The 19256-nt window shown below is 40.4% G+C and overlaps 1 protein-coding gene across 2 annotated transcripts in view; it reads left to right on the top strand.

The window, feature by feature from the left end:
* GOPC (golgi associated PDZ and coiled-coil motif containing) overlaps window positions 1-9095 on the top strand; it is a 37086-nt gene extending 27991 nt beyond the window's left edge. For both annotated transcript variants that reach the window (XM_055310775.1, XM_055310774.1), the window contains 3 exons: window positions 1145-1309; window positions 3786-3966; window positions 7746-9095. In XM_055310775.1, the coding sequence (XP_055166750.1) occupies window positions 1145-1309; window positions 3786-3966; window positions 7746-7876 (477 nt within the window). In that variant the 3' untranslated portion in view covers window positions 7877-9095. The remainder of the gene's footprint in view (window positions 1-1144; window positions 1310-3785; window positions 3967-7745) is intronic.
* The last annotated feature ends 10161 nt before the right edge of the window (window positions 9096-19256 follow it).

The following is a 19256-nucleotide window of genomic DNA, read 5'->3' as shown; positions in this document are numbered from 1 at the left end:
AATTTATTTCCCTGGGCTCCAACACTTCTGTGTAAACTTTTTGTATGTAAATTTTCCTGATGACTATGAAGTATTACTTTAGTGAAATTATAACTTTATTAAGCATAATTTAGCATTTTCATTATGACTTGGTTTGTAGTTCTGTGGAATATCCTATGATTGCCACTAGGAGCCTTTGAGAATGGATATGACTGTTTTCTTCTACATTAAATGGCTCCAGATTGTATTGTTCTTTTCTCTTGTCTCATTTCTTTGTTGTCAGTTTTCATTGGCCCTTGAGTCCAAATAGTCTTCCTTTCTAAATTTGATGCCTTTACAAACAGTTGTCTTGGGCAGCATTTCCAAGAGCAGCCTATTATAAGTATATATATTTGGAGTCATTTTGTTGTCCTTATAGTGCTTTTGTTCCAGATGAATGAATAAGATGGCTTTACTCTTTCATTTGGTAATACTTAGATACTGCGTGAGTTCACTAGCATTTTGGTACTGCCTAATATGGAAATTTTTTTTATCATAAGTTTACCTGGTAGGTATTTATTGAATACCTACCTACCTACCTTTGTGAATGCACTGCCCTCAAAAAGCATAAATTTTAGGAGAAATAATACACATATATCACACACACAAATAATTATAATATGAGCTAAAAAGTTACCAAATTTCATCAATTCCGTGTTGCATATTTCTTCACATTTTAATATCTGAAATTGAGATTCCTCTTCTACTCTTAAAATGATTTTTATAGTACATAAAATAATGGTAGACCTTGTTATTTATAGTGATTTTGATCTGATAAAATCTAATAGTGCTGTGGACTATTAATATGTAAAATACTTTTTTTATGTTTAAGAGCTTAGCCAGTTGTAGTTTTTTGTTTTGGAGTTGGGTTTTTTTTGTTTTTGTGTTTTTTTTTTTTTTTGGCTTTGGAATGTGTTTTAGAAATGTATGTTATTGTTTTATTCAGAGATAACTCTCTCATACCCATAAGAATGTATTTACCATTACCTAGATAGCAAATAATATTTTACTCAGTGTTCATAGAAGATACTGAAATGTATTTTTAAGAAGATATTTTATTATTAGAATAGTCTGTGACTGTACAAAGAGTAAACTAATTGCCTTTTTTTTTTTTTTTTTTGGTTAGGGTGGGAAAGAACATGGTGTTCCAATCCTCATTTCTGAGATCCACCCAGGGCAACCTGCTGATCGATGCGGAGGACTACATGTTGGAGATGCTATTCTGGCTGTTAATGGAGTTAACCTAAGGGACACAAAGCATAAAGAAGCTGTAACCATTCTTTCCCAGCAGGTAAGTTCCTTTTATGTAATTAAAATTGGATCTATTGGTTGATTCTTTTTGAATCTACTGAATGTTATATTTCAACTTGAGGCTTCTCAAGTAGTAAAGTGTTTATATGTAGATACCAGTTCCCTTTGATTTGGGCCTTTTATAGAAGACATTTGTCCAGATTTACTGAAAAAGGTCTTAACTGCCTTTTTCCACAGCTCTATAACTTTGAGCAAGTTACTTAAGTCCTCTGCTCTGCTACAGTGCCCTTATCTGAGAGCTGCAAGGATTAAGCATGTTAATTCATATAAAGTGCTTAGAACAGGACCTGGTACTCAGAAAGCAAAACATCAGTAATGACTAAAACACTGTACAAGTAGATGGTATTATAGAAAAAGCAATGCTAGGAGCAGATTGGTTTTAGTGATAAATGTTAGAACTGAAAGAGTCCTTAGAAATCATTTAGCCCAAACCTCTTACTTAAAATGAGTAAACTGAGGTTCTTAGGGATTAAATGATTCACTCAAGGTTGCAGAGAAATTAGTAGAGTTGGGATTCATACCCTCAACTCCTGTTTGTTTACTTAAGGTGGACTTTTTGATTTTTTTTTTCCTTCAAGAGTAAGGTTAAAGAAATTAAGAGAAATGTTGATAGTATATTGAGATGTGTTTGGATCATCAGTGTAGAATTGAATCTGAGTTGAAAGTGAATTTATAGCTCGTTTGGTTCAACTATATATGTTGCGTAAATCTCTACAGTGTCACTGATTAAATATTTATGTTAAGGGGGGACTTGATAAAGTAGTCCATTCTATAGTTGTACATTGCGGTTTTTTTAGAAAGGTCTTCCTCATATTAAGCCTAAAAGCTGGATCCATGACTTCTGCCCACAGACCTAATTCTTTAATCTAGAACTTTACTGAATACCACAGCATTATCCCTCTGTCTCCCCAAAATGGGATGTTTAAAGTATTATCTGCTAAGAGAGATTGAAAAATGTAACCCTAACCTCTTTCAGTTAGTGTTTTCTCAACCCAACTGGGCCACATCCAGTCGCTATAAGAGTGAGATGAATGGCAGCTGTGGTAAAGGAAATACAAAGGGGCAGTCACACGCTTTTTGTTTTGTTTTGTTTTTTGTTTTTTGTTTTCAGTCACATGCTTTTAAAGAAATGCTAAGCATCTATTAAAATTCTGAAACATAACCTTAAACTGCCGAGAAAGCAGAGTACCAACAGACTGACTTAGTGGCAGTAAAAAAAAATCAGAGTTGCAAATGCCAGACTTGTGTGTAGTGATTGTAGTCTCATTAAATGACTTGGAATGTTTTTTTAAACATAAAATAATCTTTTTTGCTTGAACATAAGTTTTATTAAAGAGTAGCAGTGTGAGGCAGGCGTCTTGGTGGCTCAGTCAGTTAAGTGTCTGACTCTTGGTTTCAGCTTAGGTCATGATCTTAGGTTTGTGAGATCGAGCCCCATGTTGGGCTCTACACTCAGCAGGGAGTCTGCTTGAGAGTCTCTCTCTCCGCCTCTCCCTCTGCACCTCCCCCTGGCTTGCACTTTTTCTCTCTCTTTAAAATAAATAACTAAATCTTAAAGAAAAAAAAGAATAGCAGTACAAATATTCATTTGTTTATTTATTTTAAATATTTTTTAAAGTTTATTTTTTAAGTAATCTCTGTCCTCAACATGGGGCTTGAACTCACAACCTGAGATCACTCGTCACCTGCTCTTCTGACTGAGCCAGCCAGGAGCTCCCAAATATTACACATTTTGTTTAGTAGAAAGGCCAAGGACTTTGGAGTCAAATTCCTGTTTTTCTATTTTACATGCTCATCATATTGGGAAAATTATCTGCTCTTTGCAGAATCATTCAGGTTTCTGCCTCATGTAAAAGATACTGCACTACAATAGAGAAATTTTGAGGATTGAATGATACAGTTTTACACAATTAATAAAATAATTACTTATTAACACTGTAGTACTCAGTGAAAGTTACATAAAGGTTCAAGACCTATTCAGTAAGAAACAAATCATTGTATAGAGGTTTCTTGAATTAATCAAAGAAAAGTTTGTGTGATGCTCTTCAGTGCTAATTTAGTGTCTGACTACTTAGATGGATTTCTTGAATTGCTGTGTCAAGTATAAAATGGCAGAATGACTTTTAAACTGAACATTTGTTCTAAAATTGTGTAAGTTGAGTAGTTAAGCATCCTTTTTAGGTTAGGTCTGTTAGCAAAAATACTGTGACCAGTACAAAGAACTACTGTAATGTTAAAAGGAAATTACTTAGGATTCATGGAGTTGGTCTGGATGTAATGACCTCTCTGTGCTTTTTCTACCTCTTGAGATTCTAGAATTTCATTGTTGTCTTGAAAGGAGCTACATCTGAGGTCTACATTTTTTCATGCCTGTCACTCATCCCAAGGAATTTGGAAAACCATTTTTGAGTACAATCACAATAACTTGACTTCCCCATTTTCTTTTCTCATTATAGAGAGGAGAGATTGAATTTGAAGTAGTTTATGTGGCTCCTGAAGTGGATTCTGATGATGAAAATGTAGAGTATGAAGATGAGAGTGGACATCGCTACCGTTTGTACCTTGATGAGTTAGAGGGAGGTGGTAATCCTGGAGTTGGTTGCAAAGACACGAGTGGGGAAATCAAAGTATTGCAAGGTAAAAATTGCTTCAAAAGTTATTATTAATTATGAATTAAGAATGGACAACTGGAGAAAAATCCATTTTAATTGACTCTCTAAGCCTCAAAAAATTCTGTATGTAAATCTTGGAATAAAAATGGTTAAACCAGTCATCATCCTTTTTTAATACAGGATTAAAAAGAAGATTCTTTTTTCTTTTCCAGTGATGCTTCAAACAAAAGTTTCATAGTAAAGTTCAGCATGTATATACTTAACTGACATTCATAAAATGTTCCACAAAAAAACTCATAAATAAAAAGATGAATATGTGTTTTTTAAAAGTCATTAATGTATTTTTTATTATTAATAAACTTAAAATACAGAATTTTAGATTTCTTAGTAACACTTTTAATGATGAGGAAATCATCGTTAACAGAATGAACAGCTGTCCTTTGCTTGTAATTTTATTGCATTCTGGTCACAAGGCCAAAATTTTATTTACATAGTTCTTCTAGATTCATTTTGTATTTTTATTTACTTTTTTTTTTTTAAGATTTTATTTATTCATGAGAGACAGAGAGAAAGAAAGAGGCAGAGACACAGGCAGAGGGAGAAGCAGGCTCCACACAGGGAGCCTGATGTGGGACCCGATCCCAGGTCTCCAGGATCACATCCTGGGCTGAGGGTGGCGCTAAACTGCTGAGCCACTGGGGCTGCCCTCATTTTGTATTTTAAGACAAGTATATTACCAGTTATTGAACTGCAAGTAATCCTTGAAAAATAAAATTCAAGTTTTCTAGATTCTGAAGTAAAGACTGATATATATGCCTTTTAGAGTGATATATCTTACTGTCATCTTGTGTGTTAATGCAAATTCTCTCATGATGCAATGATTTGTAGACTAGTATCAATGTTAGACCATTGTCTTGTGATTGTTATTAGAATCAGGGTATGTGACCTTGAAGGTTTTGGGTTTAGTTCCTTTGTTATTATTTACACATATTTTAAAGAAAAATTCTAGCCCTTTTACCTAGAGCAGTTCTTAAATTGTGATATGTGAATCACTGGGGGTCCTTGAGACCCTTCTAGAGAATTAATGAGATAAGAACTGTTCAAATTAGGGGTGCCTGGGTGGCTTAGTCTGTTGTGTCTGACTTCAGCTCAGGCCATGATTTCAGGGTCCTAGGATCGAGCCCCAAATCAGGCCCCCTACTCAGCAGGGAGTTTGCGTCTCCTGCTCCTCCCTCCCCCATTCGTGTTCTCTCTTTCTCTCAAATAAATAAAATCTAAAAAAAAGAAACCCTGTTCATACTAATGCTAAAACAGTGTGTGTGTGTGTGTGTGTGTGTGTGTGTGTGTGTGTGTGTGTGTGTTTTCTGAGTTGATATTTACAATGATGGTGCAAAAGCAGTGGGGATAAATACAGTTGCCTTAGTATGAATAATGGCAGTGGTACCACAACTGGAGGAATCATTGTTTCTTCCTTGCTATCTGTCTACTCAGGGTAAAAAAAGAAAGAAAAGAAAATGCTAGTTTTATGAAATAGCAAAACTGTTCATTTTATTAAATCTGGTTTTTTTTTTAAGATTTTATTTATCAAAAAAAAAAAAAGATTTTATTTATCTATTTGACGGAGCAAGAGAGCAGGGGGAAGGAGTAAAGGGAGAGGGAAAAGCAGACTTCAGCAGGGAGCCTGAAGCGGGGCTCAACCCCAGGACCCCAGGATCATGACCTGAGCCAGAGGCAGACACTCAACTGACTGAGCCACCCAGGCACCCCCATTTTATTAAATCTTGATCCTGGAGTACATGTCTTTTTCATACCGTGTTTTATGAGCTGGGAAGTATGCATAAAACACTGAGTCTCTATGCTGAACTAAGATGCTACTCTCAAAGAAAAGCATTTAAGTGATTAAGTCAGCCAGCTGAACTGGCCATTTTTTTTCATGGAAGACAATTTTGACTTGAAGAATGACTGACAGATTATTGGTTGTTCAGATTATTGGCAGCCATTTCCTTTAAAAAGAACAAAGAGAGCCCATCACTTCAGGGAAAACAACTGAAGTATATATTGCCAGTGATAAAATTTCAGCTTTCAGGTGACAGTTAGAATTTTGTAAAACATTTATCAATCACCATGAACTTGACAGCTTTCCAACACTTAACTTGTGTAATAAGATTGGTAGTGATATTAATAAGTGTTTTTTTTTTTAATAGTAAAAATGGAATGTCAGCTCCTGGAATAGCTACATAACTCAGGATCTATTATTTTTCATATGACCAGTGTATGATGTTATAAAATCCTGCGTGGGTAAAATAGCCACTCAAACTGCAAGATAGACAAATGGATTTTAATATAATAGTGTGAACAGTTCAAGGATAACGGTTTCAAATTCTGTGGTGTCAAGTCCAATTTAGGTATATCAAAGAAGAATACTGACAGTATCCAAAAAGCCTATTAAAATTAGTCTTCCCTTTTCCAATTATATATCTTCGTGAGGGTGAATTTTTTTATTTACTTGTAATAGATGGAGCAGAGGCAAATAAGAAAATCCAGTTATCTTCTAGAAAGCCAGACTTTAAGGATAATTGCAAAATTGAAAATAATGCTCCTCTTCTGTCTAAATTTTTGGAAAATGGGAGTTATGTTCACCAAGACAAATATGTCATTTATGCTAACATTTATTCGGCTTGTTTTCATTTTTAACAAAGTAATTTTTTTAGATTTCTCATAAGTTTCAATTACTAATATGGTTACACATCAGTAACCCACATAACATTCATAAACCACATGAAAAAAATACTCTTTGGAGTCCACAATACTTCTTAAGAGTGTAAAGGCATCCTGAAAACCAAAAATGATAACTTCTGGCATAGAGATACATAGTAAACTGATGAACTGATATTCTTTTGGTAAGCCTGGATTTTATGAATTATCTACACATAGATAGCAGTAGCAATTGTGTCCTCCTCATGCATCTGGAACAAAACTATTGTGGCAGTATGTTAGAACTTTACACTGTTGGGCTGCTTTTCCTATGATTTCATTGTCTTTCATCCTTTCTACTATTTTCTATCCGATTTGGAAGGCTTCTTCCCTTCCTTTTTTGGCAGCTGAGGCTAAAAGACTTCTCTGTCACCTGTGTAAATTGCAGACCACTTAAAATGTGACTCATCTAACCAAAATGTATGCTCTCATATTAACTATTAACAGACTCAAATCACACACACACAAAAAATGTACCTATTGGTTATTGTTTAGCACATGTCCATACTTCATAGCTCACTAAACAGATGACCTAATCAACTCTGATTTATTTGCAAGCCTAGTGTCTATTCTTTAGATTAACCAAGATTTGTTTTAAACTTTATCTGGACATTGTCTTGTTAAAAACTTAGATATTTAGCAATAAGCTAACATGTGCTTCAGAAGTTAAATAATCTGAAACCAAAATGTAAAAGAAACATATACTTGACTGTTGAATATGTATTTGTATAAGTAGAATTAATATGTAGATTTTATAATTGTGTGTCATCTAAGTTTTGTGGAAAGTCTGGTAGGAAATTATATAAAACTTTTTGATAGGTCCAATAGAGAATATCAAAATATCTGTACAGTGTTTGATATCTGCCAGAAGAGGGAAGAATTCCTTTGTCAGAAATTACCTACTTGATTAATTTAGGGCCCCATTATTTGCCTCATTACTGTTATTAATTATAGTGGGCCTTCCTTTGTCTTTGCTCAATAAAGTTATAAGACTTTTTTTAGATTAGAAAGTATCTTTTTTTTTTTCCTCTCTCTCTCTCTTTCTTTCAGGATTTAATAAGAAGGCAGTAACTGATGGACATGAAAATGGAGACCTGGGAACTTCAAGTGAAACTCCCGTAGAAGACAGTGCTTCTAAACTAGACGACTTGCACAGTCTGTATCACAAAAAATCATACTAAATTAGACTGTACCTCTGGACAAGAATGTTGATCAGACTCTTCCGAGTTTGGGGCACTAGGGAAACGGTGACAAAGACATATAAAGATCAAGGGAGGCTTGTAGCCTAAATGAAAGGCGGGTACCTCAGGGCTTCATGTGAACAATTCTAAATGCATAAAACTCCCTGTTTTCTGTGGTATACCATAATTAGCTATTGCATGTAAAGCGACTTTGATTTTCTTAAAAATGTAAAGCACCAAAGCATGTGTTTCCCAAAGGGGTATTACTAGGCTCTTAAGTACCAAATGAAGCACTACTGTTTTATTTGGCTCCTTTTCCATTTAGTAGAAGGACCGTGCTAACCGGAATTTTATAAGAAATAGCCTTTAAATACAAGAGAATAAATGAATTCATATTATATATTCCAGAATGTTAAGTGTGGTATTTCAGAGACAGAACTTAATGAATTACAGAAATGTAGGCTTGACTTAATTTTTTTTAACTAAAAGAATGGTTTTAGTTTTTTTTTTAATTTATTGTGCATCCTGATATCTAAATCAGTTCTCAATGATCATTTATTGTAATGTTTGCCTTTCAGCTTTATTCAATGCAGTACAAAATAGTTTTCTTTAAGCAATCCTTTATCAATCAATGCTGCACTAGAAATACTTCCTGAAAAGTTATCGTACATTGTCTTTCCTGGTTTTTAAAAGAAATGCAGATGAGTATAAAATATCTGTTCTCAATTATGTTGATCTATGTGCATGGTATTGAAGCATTACATTATTAATGTTTAAACTCTGATTTTTTTTTTCTGGGATCCACAAAATACAGTTTTATACATTTTGAGTTGTTCATAAAGTTTGTCTTGTTGTGATAGTCTTGGCACTTAACGATATGTCTTTTCTGGCAGTAAAAGCTCAAATTTGTCAGTTATTATATGTTTGGTCCACACAGCAGTTTTGTCTCAAAGTATCTTATTCGCCAGTCATCTAAAAAGCTGAGGCACTGGTGGGCAAGTTAAGATAGAGATGTTTTGATACAGTAATTATTTTGGTTGACTTTTCATCTCTCAGTGTTTGCCTGACTTAAATCCTCTCATATGCAAACTACAGATTTGTTAGTTCTCTTATCCCAGGATTAAGCACGGAAGGCCTGCTCTCTTACTCTTTGTAGGCCATTGTACGCTGCTGGGGAAAGTGAAAACATTGCATTAAAGAGGTGATAATTTTGCCAATATCACTGTTTTTTGTTTTTTTTTTAAAGGATATATGTTTAAGGGACTATTAAGTGGGGGACAAGCCTACAGGGCTTTTAGAGTATTTACCAGTATCTTCATGTCTAATATTCTGTTGTTACGTGAACACATTTTTTTGTCTTTCCTAGATGCACTATATATTTGTTCATAGGTAAATCTATATAATGTATATACTTTATTTGGTGGTTTTGCTATTTATAAATTTTATGTTTTAACTATTGCTCATTTATGGTTTGTTTTGGATGGTTTTGTTCATCTGTATATCACCATGTTAGTTTGTAATAGAAATGCACTTCATAGTGTGTTTTGTTACTGGTACTAAAATACCTTGTAGTGTAACGTTGCCTCCCACCAAAAGCTAGTGTTTAATTGTACAACCAGATTAACAAGCTACATGTTGTTTGCTCTTGACAAGTTAGGCCTCTTAAAAGAAAGAGATTTTTTTCCTTATGCATCCCCCCTACACCAAACACATATGCCAGGCATGACGTGAGATCTGCAGACTGGAGTTGGGTCAGTATATTCATTTGGCCAAAAAAATTTCCACTGTACCATATCTGAAAACATTTTTGTTGTGACCTGAAACCATGTTCTTGCTTTTTTTTAAAACACAGCCTGGGATGGGGTGACCATGGCATTTTTTTCAGAGAATATCCTTTATTTACTAGACGGGATCCTTAGGAGATATTAGCTAAAACCTTTTGATTTTCAAGAACAATCTAAAAAAGTTCATGAGTTTTTTAAGAACCTTGAATTGGCATTTCTCTGAAGATGCTGTGTAGTATGGATTCAAGGGCTGAAGAGCAGAATGAAATATCTTCAGGCAGTTTAGGATTGCCCAGGTCCATTCCCTTTTCCTTCCTGCTTCACCTTGGTTTGCAAAGTCTACATGAGAACCCTGTGCTACCGTGAGCTTCCTGGCAGGTATTTAGAAAGTACCCAGTTAAAGGTTATTTTAGACTATATGGTCTCTGGGGGATGAGCTAAGAATTATAGACTAAATGAGAAGCAGTTTTTACATTTTCATATTTATTGGGAAGAAATTCCTAGCACCCAAGTTTCTAGGACAAAACCAAACAGAAAAGAGAGAACTGTCGGAAAGCCACTATAGTTAAGAAGGAAAAAGAAAAATATACGAATATGCACACACAGAGGAGCTGAGAAAAAAATGTTCAACAGTGTGAAGGGGGTGTGTTAGTTGTGTACTTACATTTTAGCCTCTAAAATTCTCTTTTGCGGTATGTGTTATGAATATAATGGAGCAACCACATTAGGTTTTGAGGCTTGTTAAAAACGGATTCAAGAGAAATGAAATATGAGTCTTGTTAATTATAACTGAACAGTTGTCAGAAGGTAACACAGCTTGTGCTTGGTGCTGGTTTTAGTCCCCACACGTAGACTTACTTTGTTTTCATGTTGAGAAACCAAATACATTGATTCCTGTGTAAGTCACACATTATTTGACATCTTTATTATGTATTCTGTTCCACCTATTCAGTCTTCCACTTAGGGTCGGCCTCAAATCTATAGGATCTATGACAAATGTATTATATCTAGTTAAGTTGAGTTTAATATTTTTTTATTAGCCTGTAAATAAAGATGGCATCTTCTACATTAAAATGGTATGGATCTCATTTTTTAAAAAAAAAAAATATTTTAAGTGTCTTTCACACTAAATATTTTGGTTTATTTCTAGTAGCTTCTATCTTTTATACTAATAGGCCATAAAGTCCATGCAAAGGCTGAAATCTAGTTACTGTAGTGGAACAATTTTTTTCTTTTAAGGAATTAGTGGTTTGATCTTAGAACTGTTTATTTTGGGTTAAAAACATGATCATGGTTGGAAGGAACTGTCAGAGCAACTGTGGGACCAGTGTTTTGTTGAAATTTAGCAGATGGCAAAGGCTCTAGGCTCTTTGGATTAGTTTTGTGTTACAAATTTTGATAGTCTATGTTGTCTGTTGTCGATAACATTGAAACAAATTAGAAAACCAATCCTATTAGAGACCATGTAGGAGGAAATTCTTCCATTTTATCATCTGATCCTATATAGTTTAAAAGTTTCCAAATTATGTGTAAAATTTTTAGAAACATCTGTAAACGTTTCTTTGCTTTAGAAGTTTTACATATGGTCACTTAACAGTCAAGCTAAGAACTAGGTGTAAAATGTGTAGAAATGCCTTTGTTTTGCTAAGGGTGTTTGAGGTCAATCAAGATAAACTTACAAATGGTATTTTACTCTTAGTATTAATGAATATAAATAGTTTAGAAAATTACTTATTGTGAACTAAATTTAGAAATACTTATTCTTTGTCATTGATTAATCTTGATTTAGTCCTGATACAATATGCTGTCTGTGAGCTTAATTAAGCTCCCAGTTCACCAAGCAGTTTGGAAAAATCTTTTCCCCAGAACTCATCTGTGTAGGATGTTGTTCAATTTATGAAATGTAAAAGATTATTTACATTCTCATTGTAGTCAGTGTTCTGTTTTAGGTGGTTTTGTAACTTTTTTTTTAATTAAAAGTACTGCAAGTTACCATGCACTGTTGGTGCTAAATATCTGTTTGCTAATAAATCATTTTCAGGTGTATTTTGACAGCTGTAGCCCCAGTGGTGGCAGCCAGGAGAATGCATCTCCCAGATTTCCAGCGGGAGGACCATAGTGACTCCAGGCTCGCCCAGCTGCTGCACTCTGAAACCCATCCCAGCTTCTCCAGCTGCTGCCAGCTGATGAATGATCACGACAGGGATATTATGACCTCTTGCCTTGGGCTTGAGGACTCCCTGATAGTCTTACCAGACTCTCGTAGGATTACATTATAATCTAAGTGGCTTTCACCCAACTTTCCTTCCTTTAGCTGAGCTCAGACTTGCATCGGGGTCTGGTTGCTTCCAGCTTCTCACCAAACCCAGCTTCCTCTCTCTCTTTCCTCACCAGCATTGCTAATAAATCTATTAAACAGCACATCCCTTTGTGGTCTTGGTGCCTGCTTCTTGAAGGACCCAGCCTAACACAGGTAGACCAGGAGTAAGATCCAAGGAAACAGGTTAATAGGTCAGGGACTGGCACATCTCCCACCAGAGGGTGAAGAGGGTGATCTCCAGATCAGTAAGTGGTTGACAAGAGGGATTGGCTCAGTATTTCACAGAGAGTGTGCCTGAACCTTACAAAGGTTTACCTGCAGAGTTCACCTTTGGCTAGTATCCAGCAATTTAGATCTCAGGAGTGTCCTCCCTCCCCCGTTCCCTGATTATGGGTGGTTAACTATGCCTGAAACCTTTGTACGAACAATAAGATTTATGTTGAACACCTGCTTTCCTTCTGGGAATATGGAATTTTGATACATGTTTGGTAGAGAGTGCCTGTGTGACTGAGCCCAATAAAAACCCTGGACTCCAGGCTTGCCCAGGCTCAGCCAAGCTTCCTTGATGGATAATATTTTATGTATCATACATCATTGCTGGGGGAATTAAGCTCATCCTATGTGACAAGATTCCTTGGAGCTTGTGCCTGGTTTCCTCTGGACTTTGTTCAAGTGACCTTCCCTTTGCTGATTTTGCTTGGTGCTCTTTCTCTGTAATAATAGTTGCGAGTGCAGCTCTATGCTTAGTCCTGTGGGTCCCTCTAGCACCCCCTCCCTCTGAAACAATAACTGTCCCCATCTACTCTCCTGGCTGCCAGGCCAATAACTAGACTTAAATCCTAGCACAGCCTGGCTGTAGATGTGTTGGGCCTAGTAAGGGAGAAAAGGGACTAAATATCAAAAGTGTAAGAATTAGCTAGCATAAACTGGCAGGTGCCACAGACGTGCTACTGGGATTGAATTTTGAGAGGGATTGATCAAGGGCTAAACACCTGCACCCGTTAAAAGAATTCAAATTGGAAAAAATCCACACCTAAAATATAAGGATACAGAAATTCTGAAGTGAAATAGCAAAAAAAGATATCCTGGGCATATATTCTCCAAAGGCTAAAAAATAGTGAAAGGGAATAAAGGGGAAAGGAGGAAAAAAAAAATGAGTGGGAAATATCAGAAAGGGAGACAGAACATGAAAGACTCCTAACTCTGGGAAATGAACTAGGGGTGGTGGAAGGGGAGGTGGGCGAGGGGTGGGGGTGACTGGGTGACGGGCACTGACGTGGGCACTTGACGGGATGAGCACTGGGTGTTATTCTATATGTTGGCAAATTGAACACCAATAAAAAATAAATTTATAAACAAAAAAATATTCTCCAAAGGCCAGCTGAGGTAATTATTCATATCAGAGAAACTAAGCTTCAAGGGTGGGGGGCGGGGTGGAGTGGGGAGCATTACCAGGGATAGAGAAAACTACTTAAATTCTTAAAGAATCAACTCACTACAAAGTTAAAATAATCCCAACCTTGTATATACCAATTTAAAATAGCTTCAAAATATATAAAGCAAAAAAATAACAGAACCACAAGAAAATTATAAAAAGCCATCCCAGTAGTGGAGGTTGGTGGCAACAAAACTTTCAAAAGAATTTGGGGAGGAAGGAAGATTTGAACAGCAAAAGTAACAAAAGTTACTTAAAAGTCTTACAGTTCAAGGTAAGATGGTATTTGTGAAAGACCTCTGGCTTATAAATAAGGTAGATGAATGAAACGCTAAGAAGGAAAATTAGATCTACAAAACGTAGAAACAGTTTATGCTTTGGAATGGTAAAATTTGCAACTTGTCAACCTGCCAGCAGGGGGCAGCAGATTCCGACTGTGATATTCTACCGCCTGTGTTAGAGCGGGAAGGTTTGATGAAGATCGTCAAATAAAATACTCTTTATGGAGAGGATGAGTAAACTGAGAATGAGAAAGTTATATTCCTGGTCCAGGATTACACGGCCAGTAAGTGGCAGAGGCAGGACTCCAATCCCTCTCTCGATTGTACTTTAACAGGCCACTTTCAAAGGGCGAAAGGGAAATACAGATCAAATGGTCAGCTTTTCAATCTTCCCCAGTAATCTATTTTTTAAAATGGTGCAAGGTTATATGGAGCCTACGATTGATTCAGTTTTGATTTTTTAAAAATGACAGCTGAGCTGGATTTGAATTTCACTAGAAATAGATTTTCTGCAGTTGGGTGACTGAGGAACTCCACGTCGCATGGCAAAGCGTAGGCCATTCCCTCCCCTGCTCTTCGAGTGCACAGGGTTCCCACAGGGTCTTTAGGGAGCAAAGTTGCTGCAGGATATTTGTGACATTTGAGAAGGTATCGTTCTCCTTGGTAAGAGCATTTTTACATCTGGCGAGGGCTCGAACAAATGGGTCATCTGCTTCTGAAGGCAGAAAAATAGAACTAAAAAAAAGATCAGCTAATTTTGAGGGGAAAAAGAATAGATGAACTGCTGGCTAACTGCTGAAAAAAGAGTAAAGGCAAATGTACAAAATAATAGCAAAAAAAATTAACAGAACCACAAGAAAATTCTAAAAAGCCATCACGGTAGTGGAGATTGGTTGCAACAAAACTTTCAAAAGAATCTGGGGAGGAAGGAAGATTTGAACAGCAAAAGTAACAAAAGTTACTTAAAAGTTTTAAAGTTCAAGGTAAGATGGTATTTGTAAAAGACCTCTGGCTTATAGAAGAACCATTAAAACAGAGGGAACTGAATTGGCAATAAAAGGCTATTTTGTTCAAGTCTATATGAATAAATTTGAGACCTTTTGAAGATAATGTAATTTACCAAAACTGAATGAAGTTTGGGGGCACCTGGGTGGCTCAGTTGGTTAAGCGTTTGTCTTCTGCTCAGGTCATGATCCCAGGGTCCTGGGATTGAGTCCCATCTGGAGCCCTGTGCTCAGAGGGGAGCCTGCTTCTCCTTCTCCCTCTGCTGCTCTGCTCCTCCTGCTTTGTGCTCTCTCTCAAAATCTTAAAAAAAGAAAAACTGAAGTCTTAAAAATCTAAACAGATTTCCATGAAAAAAACTGTCAGTGCTGCCTCCACCCAAAATTACCACAAATACATGGTTTCACAAGCAATTCTACCAAACGTTTTAAGAGCAGATAATCTCCATGCCTAGTGAGAAGAACCTAAAAGGAGAAAAATTGTTTTTGTCAAGCTAATAAAACCCGAAGAAGACTGACACAAAGAAAATGAAAAGACCTAGCTCACAAAAGGACATTAATGCAAACATCCTAAATAAAATGTTATCAACGTGAATTCAGCATAAGTTGAACATACACCATAACTAAATGTTTAATATTAGGATATCCAATGATAAAATTAATCATATGACTGGTCTAGAAAGGGGTCCCAGGCAAGAAAATCACTTGCTGCCTTTTTTTTTTTTTTTTAAGATTGATTTATCTACTTGAGAGAGGACAGGAGCGCACAGGAGGAGAGGGAAAGGGAGAAACTTAAGCAGACTCCCTGCTGAGCTCAGAACCCCACTCAGAGTTGGATCCCATGACTCTGAGGTCATCACCTGAGCTGAAACCAAGAGTTGGACGCTTAACTTAGTTGTGCCACCCAGGCGCCCTGAAAATCATTTGCTTCTAGTTCCATAGATGCTGAGGAGTCATTGGTAAAAATTCAACACTAGTTCTTGGTGAGGAAAAAAAAAAAAAAGGAATGAGCTTTCTTAATAATATACACCTCAACCTAATCTACTGCTACCCCTGAGCCAGCACCATGCTGAGCAGGAAGGTACTGGAAGCATTTAATACAGGGGAGGGCAGCCCCCATGGCCCAGCGGTTTGGCGCTGCCTGCAGCCCAGGGCCTGATCCTGGAGACCAGGAATCGAGTTCCACGTCGGGCTCCCTGCATGGAGCCTGCTTCTCCCTCTGCCTGTGTCTCTGCCTCTCTCTCTCTCTCTCTCTCTGTCTGTCATGAATAAATAAATAAAATCTGAAAAAAAAATAATACGGTAGGGGAGGTATCGCCAATGGAATTAAATGTAAATATTGTAAAGGAGGCTGCAACAGCACTATTGGCAGACAGGATCACATTCCCAGAAAAACAAGGAGAATCACCTAAGAACTACTAGAAACAAAGAAACTTAGCAGCAGTAAAATAGAAGCAGAAATCAAAAGAGAAAAACCGTATTTCAATATCTAAAAATATTAATTTAAAAAATCTGTCCATAATGGCTAATACCAACGTGGTGCCCACCACGGGACAGACACCGCTCCACGGGTCTTACGTATATTAGCCCTTGTAATCTCCACCACAACCTCAGGAAGTATATCCTATCTCTATCTCCACTTAGAAATAAGGAAATGGGGGATCCCTGGGTGGCGCAGGGGTTTGGCGCCTGCCTTTGGCGCAGGGCGAGATCCTGGAGACCCGGGATCGAGTCCCACGTCGGGCTCCCAGTGCATGGAGCCTGCTTCTCCCTCTGCCTGTGTCTCTGCCTCTCTCTCTCTCTGTGACTATCATAAATAAATAAAAAAAAAATTAAAAAAAAAAAGAAATAAGGAAATGGAGGCAGTGAGGGGTGAAATAATGCTTTCTTGGTCACACAACGAGAGCAGAATCTGAACACAGGCAGTGCAGTTCCAGAACCTCTACTTGTTTCCACTAAGGCCATTTCTCTTCTTGATCTGCAAAAGGAGGGAGTGGACCATTTACCATGGCAACAACAGCAAAACACCTGCGCATCCCTGAGACAAAAACTGCGCCGTGCTCATAGGAGAACCCTTTAAAATGCCCAACGGGGATCCCTGGGTCGCGCAGCGGTTTGGCGCCTGCCTTTGGCCCAGGGCGTGATCCTGGAAACCCGGGATCGGGTCCCACGTCGGGCTCCCGGCATGGAGCCTGCTTCTCCCTCTGCCTGTGTCTCTGCCTCTCTCTCCTCTCTCTCCCTCTCTCTCTCTCTCTCTCTCTCTCTCTGTCTCTCTCTCTGTCTCTCTCTCTGTGTGTGACTATCATAAGTAAATAAAAATTAAAAAATAAATAAATAAATAAAATAAAATGCCCTAACAGGGGGCCCCGGGTGGCTCAGCGGTTTAGCGCAGCCTTAGGCCCAGGGCGGGACCCGGGGTCCTGGGATCGAGTCCCGCATCAGGCTCCCTGCGGGGAGCCTGCTTCTCCCTCTGTGTGTCTCATGAATAAATAAATAAAATCTTAATAAATAAATAAAATGCCCTAACCGCTGCAAAAGGAGGTTGAACAAAGGGAGAGGGTCACTACGTGTTGTGGGTATAACCGGGTGTGTAACCCGATACTGGTCAGACGAGAGCGGACGGGAGCTGGGCCCGCAGCCCCGTCACTGCGATCGGCTCCGAGAGGAAGAGGAAGGAAGGGGACGGGTGAGCTCGGCGCGATCCCTGACCCGCCAGGGCCATCTGGGCAAGTGCACAGGCCAAGGGGGGCGGGGATACTGGGAGCAGCCGCTGGGGTGAGGCCCATGGGGCCTGGGTCACCGGGTCGGGGGATGGGGGGCGGGGGGGGCCTGGGTCACCGGGTCGGGGGGCCTGGGGACCTGGGACGGGGGACCTGGGTCACCGGGTCGGGGGATGGGGGCGGGGGGGGGCCTGGGTCACGGGGTCGGGGGATGGGGGCGGGGGGGGGCCTGGGTCGCCGGGTCGGGGGATGGGGGCGGGGGGGGGCCTGGGTCACCGGGTCGGGGGATGGGGGCGGGGGGGGGCCTGGGTCGCCGGGTCGGGGGATGGGGGCGGGGGGGGCCTGGGTCACCGGGTCGGGTATTGGGGGGTGGGGGGGGCCTGGGTCACCGGGTCGGGGGATGGGGGCGGGGGGGCCTGGGTCACCGGGTGGGGGGACCTGGGTCACCGGGTCGGGGGGCAGGGGGGGGGCGGGAGGACCGGCGTGGCCGCGGCTCCCCGGGCAGTTCCAGGGCCGGCTCTTCCCGACCAGGCGGTGCAGGAGGGGGCCGGGCCCAGGCACACGGCGGGTGTGCGGCGGCCCGGGCGGCTCTGGGGCAGCCATCGGGGACTCCTCCAAGATCCGCAGGACCGGTCCGGGGGGCGGGCCCGGGGGAGGGGACGCGAGGCCCCGGGCAGGGGGCAGGCCGGGCGGGGCGTCTGTCGCCGGGGCCCCTGGAAAGACCCGGCGGGGAAACACGGACACAGGACCGCGGGCGCTGGAGGGAGGGAGGGTGCCCGAGGCGGCGGCGACGGGGCAGCAAGGCCTTCCCGAGGGTGAAGGGCGCGCCCGGGACCAGGAGGCCGCAGCAGGGGGGTCGGGGAGCCCCGCGGGCCGGTCCTCGCGGACAGAGGGGGCCTGGGGGGCGTCAGGCCAGGGCAGCGGCCGGCCCGACCCCGAGGCCCCCAGTGTGGCCACAGGGAACGGCCCTGCGACGACCCCGAGGGAGGCTCAAGTCCTCCGTGGACGGGAGCAGGGCGCGGAAGGCTCGAGGTGGGCCCAGACGGAAGGGCGGCAGCGCAGGGGGCAGGGGCACCTGGGGCGGGGGGCACCGGGGGCGGGGAATGAGCGCAGGTGGGAGGGGTCGGCGGGAGGGTGTGCATCTACCCGGCTGGAGAGACTCGGGGCTGGAGGGGCAGCTGGGCCGTCAGACTGGGGGGAAGGGAGCAGCTGGTACTTATTGATCACCTACTGCATGCAGAGGTCACAGCAGCCCTCATAGAATCATTTCCGTTAGGGATTAAGAAGTGGGTTTGGAGATCACCAATGTTAAAGGAGAAATAGCAGCATTTTAAGAATGTTAAGTTTATTTCAGCATTTGTATCGATTCTCATCCGGTAGGTGCCAAGCCAGGAGTGGTTAGGAGGCCTCCACCGAAGCGGTGGGGGAAAGAGTCCGAGAACACGTGGGAAAGAAGGAAGGAAATTACTCGATTGGCTACAGCTCAAATCCCGGTTGGCTCATCTTTGGTTGTTCTTAGCATCTGATTTTGAAACCTTGACACATTCGCAGGTTTAGGCTCTGGCTTGCTTACGTAGGCCACCGCGGCATCGGAGCCACCCCAGCCCAATGGCCTTCTCATTTAATTAACTGAGCACCAATAATGCACCTGAAATCATATAGTTAAGAAGATGAACTCCCGGGTTACATCTGAGTTCTCTCTGGTTCTGAGTCCTGTGCTATTTGTAACCAATATGCTATCACCTGCCTGTTGGAGAAGCATCATTCCAGCAAGAGGAGATGAAAACCAGTCCACATTCGGAGGGATGTTAGGTAAAATAAAATCAGAACCCTTTAAAA

The sequence above is a fragment of the Nyctereutes procyonoides genome, unplaced genomic scaffold, assembly GCF_905146905.1.
Source record: "Nyctereutes procyonoides isolate TBG_1078 unplaced genomic scaffold, NYPRO_anot_genome, whole genome shotgun sequence".
Taxonomy (NCBI): Eukaryota; Metazoa; Chordata; class Mammalia; order Carnivora; family Canidae; genus Nyctereutes; species Nyctereutes procyonoides.
Note: the sequence above shows the minus strand (reverse complement) of the source record. Positions and strands in the feature narration are given on the sequence as shown.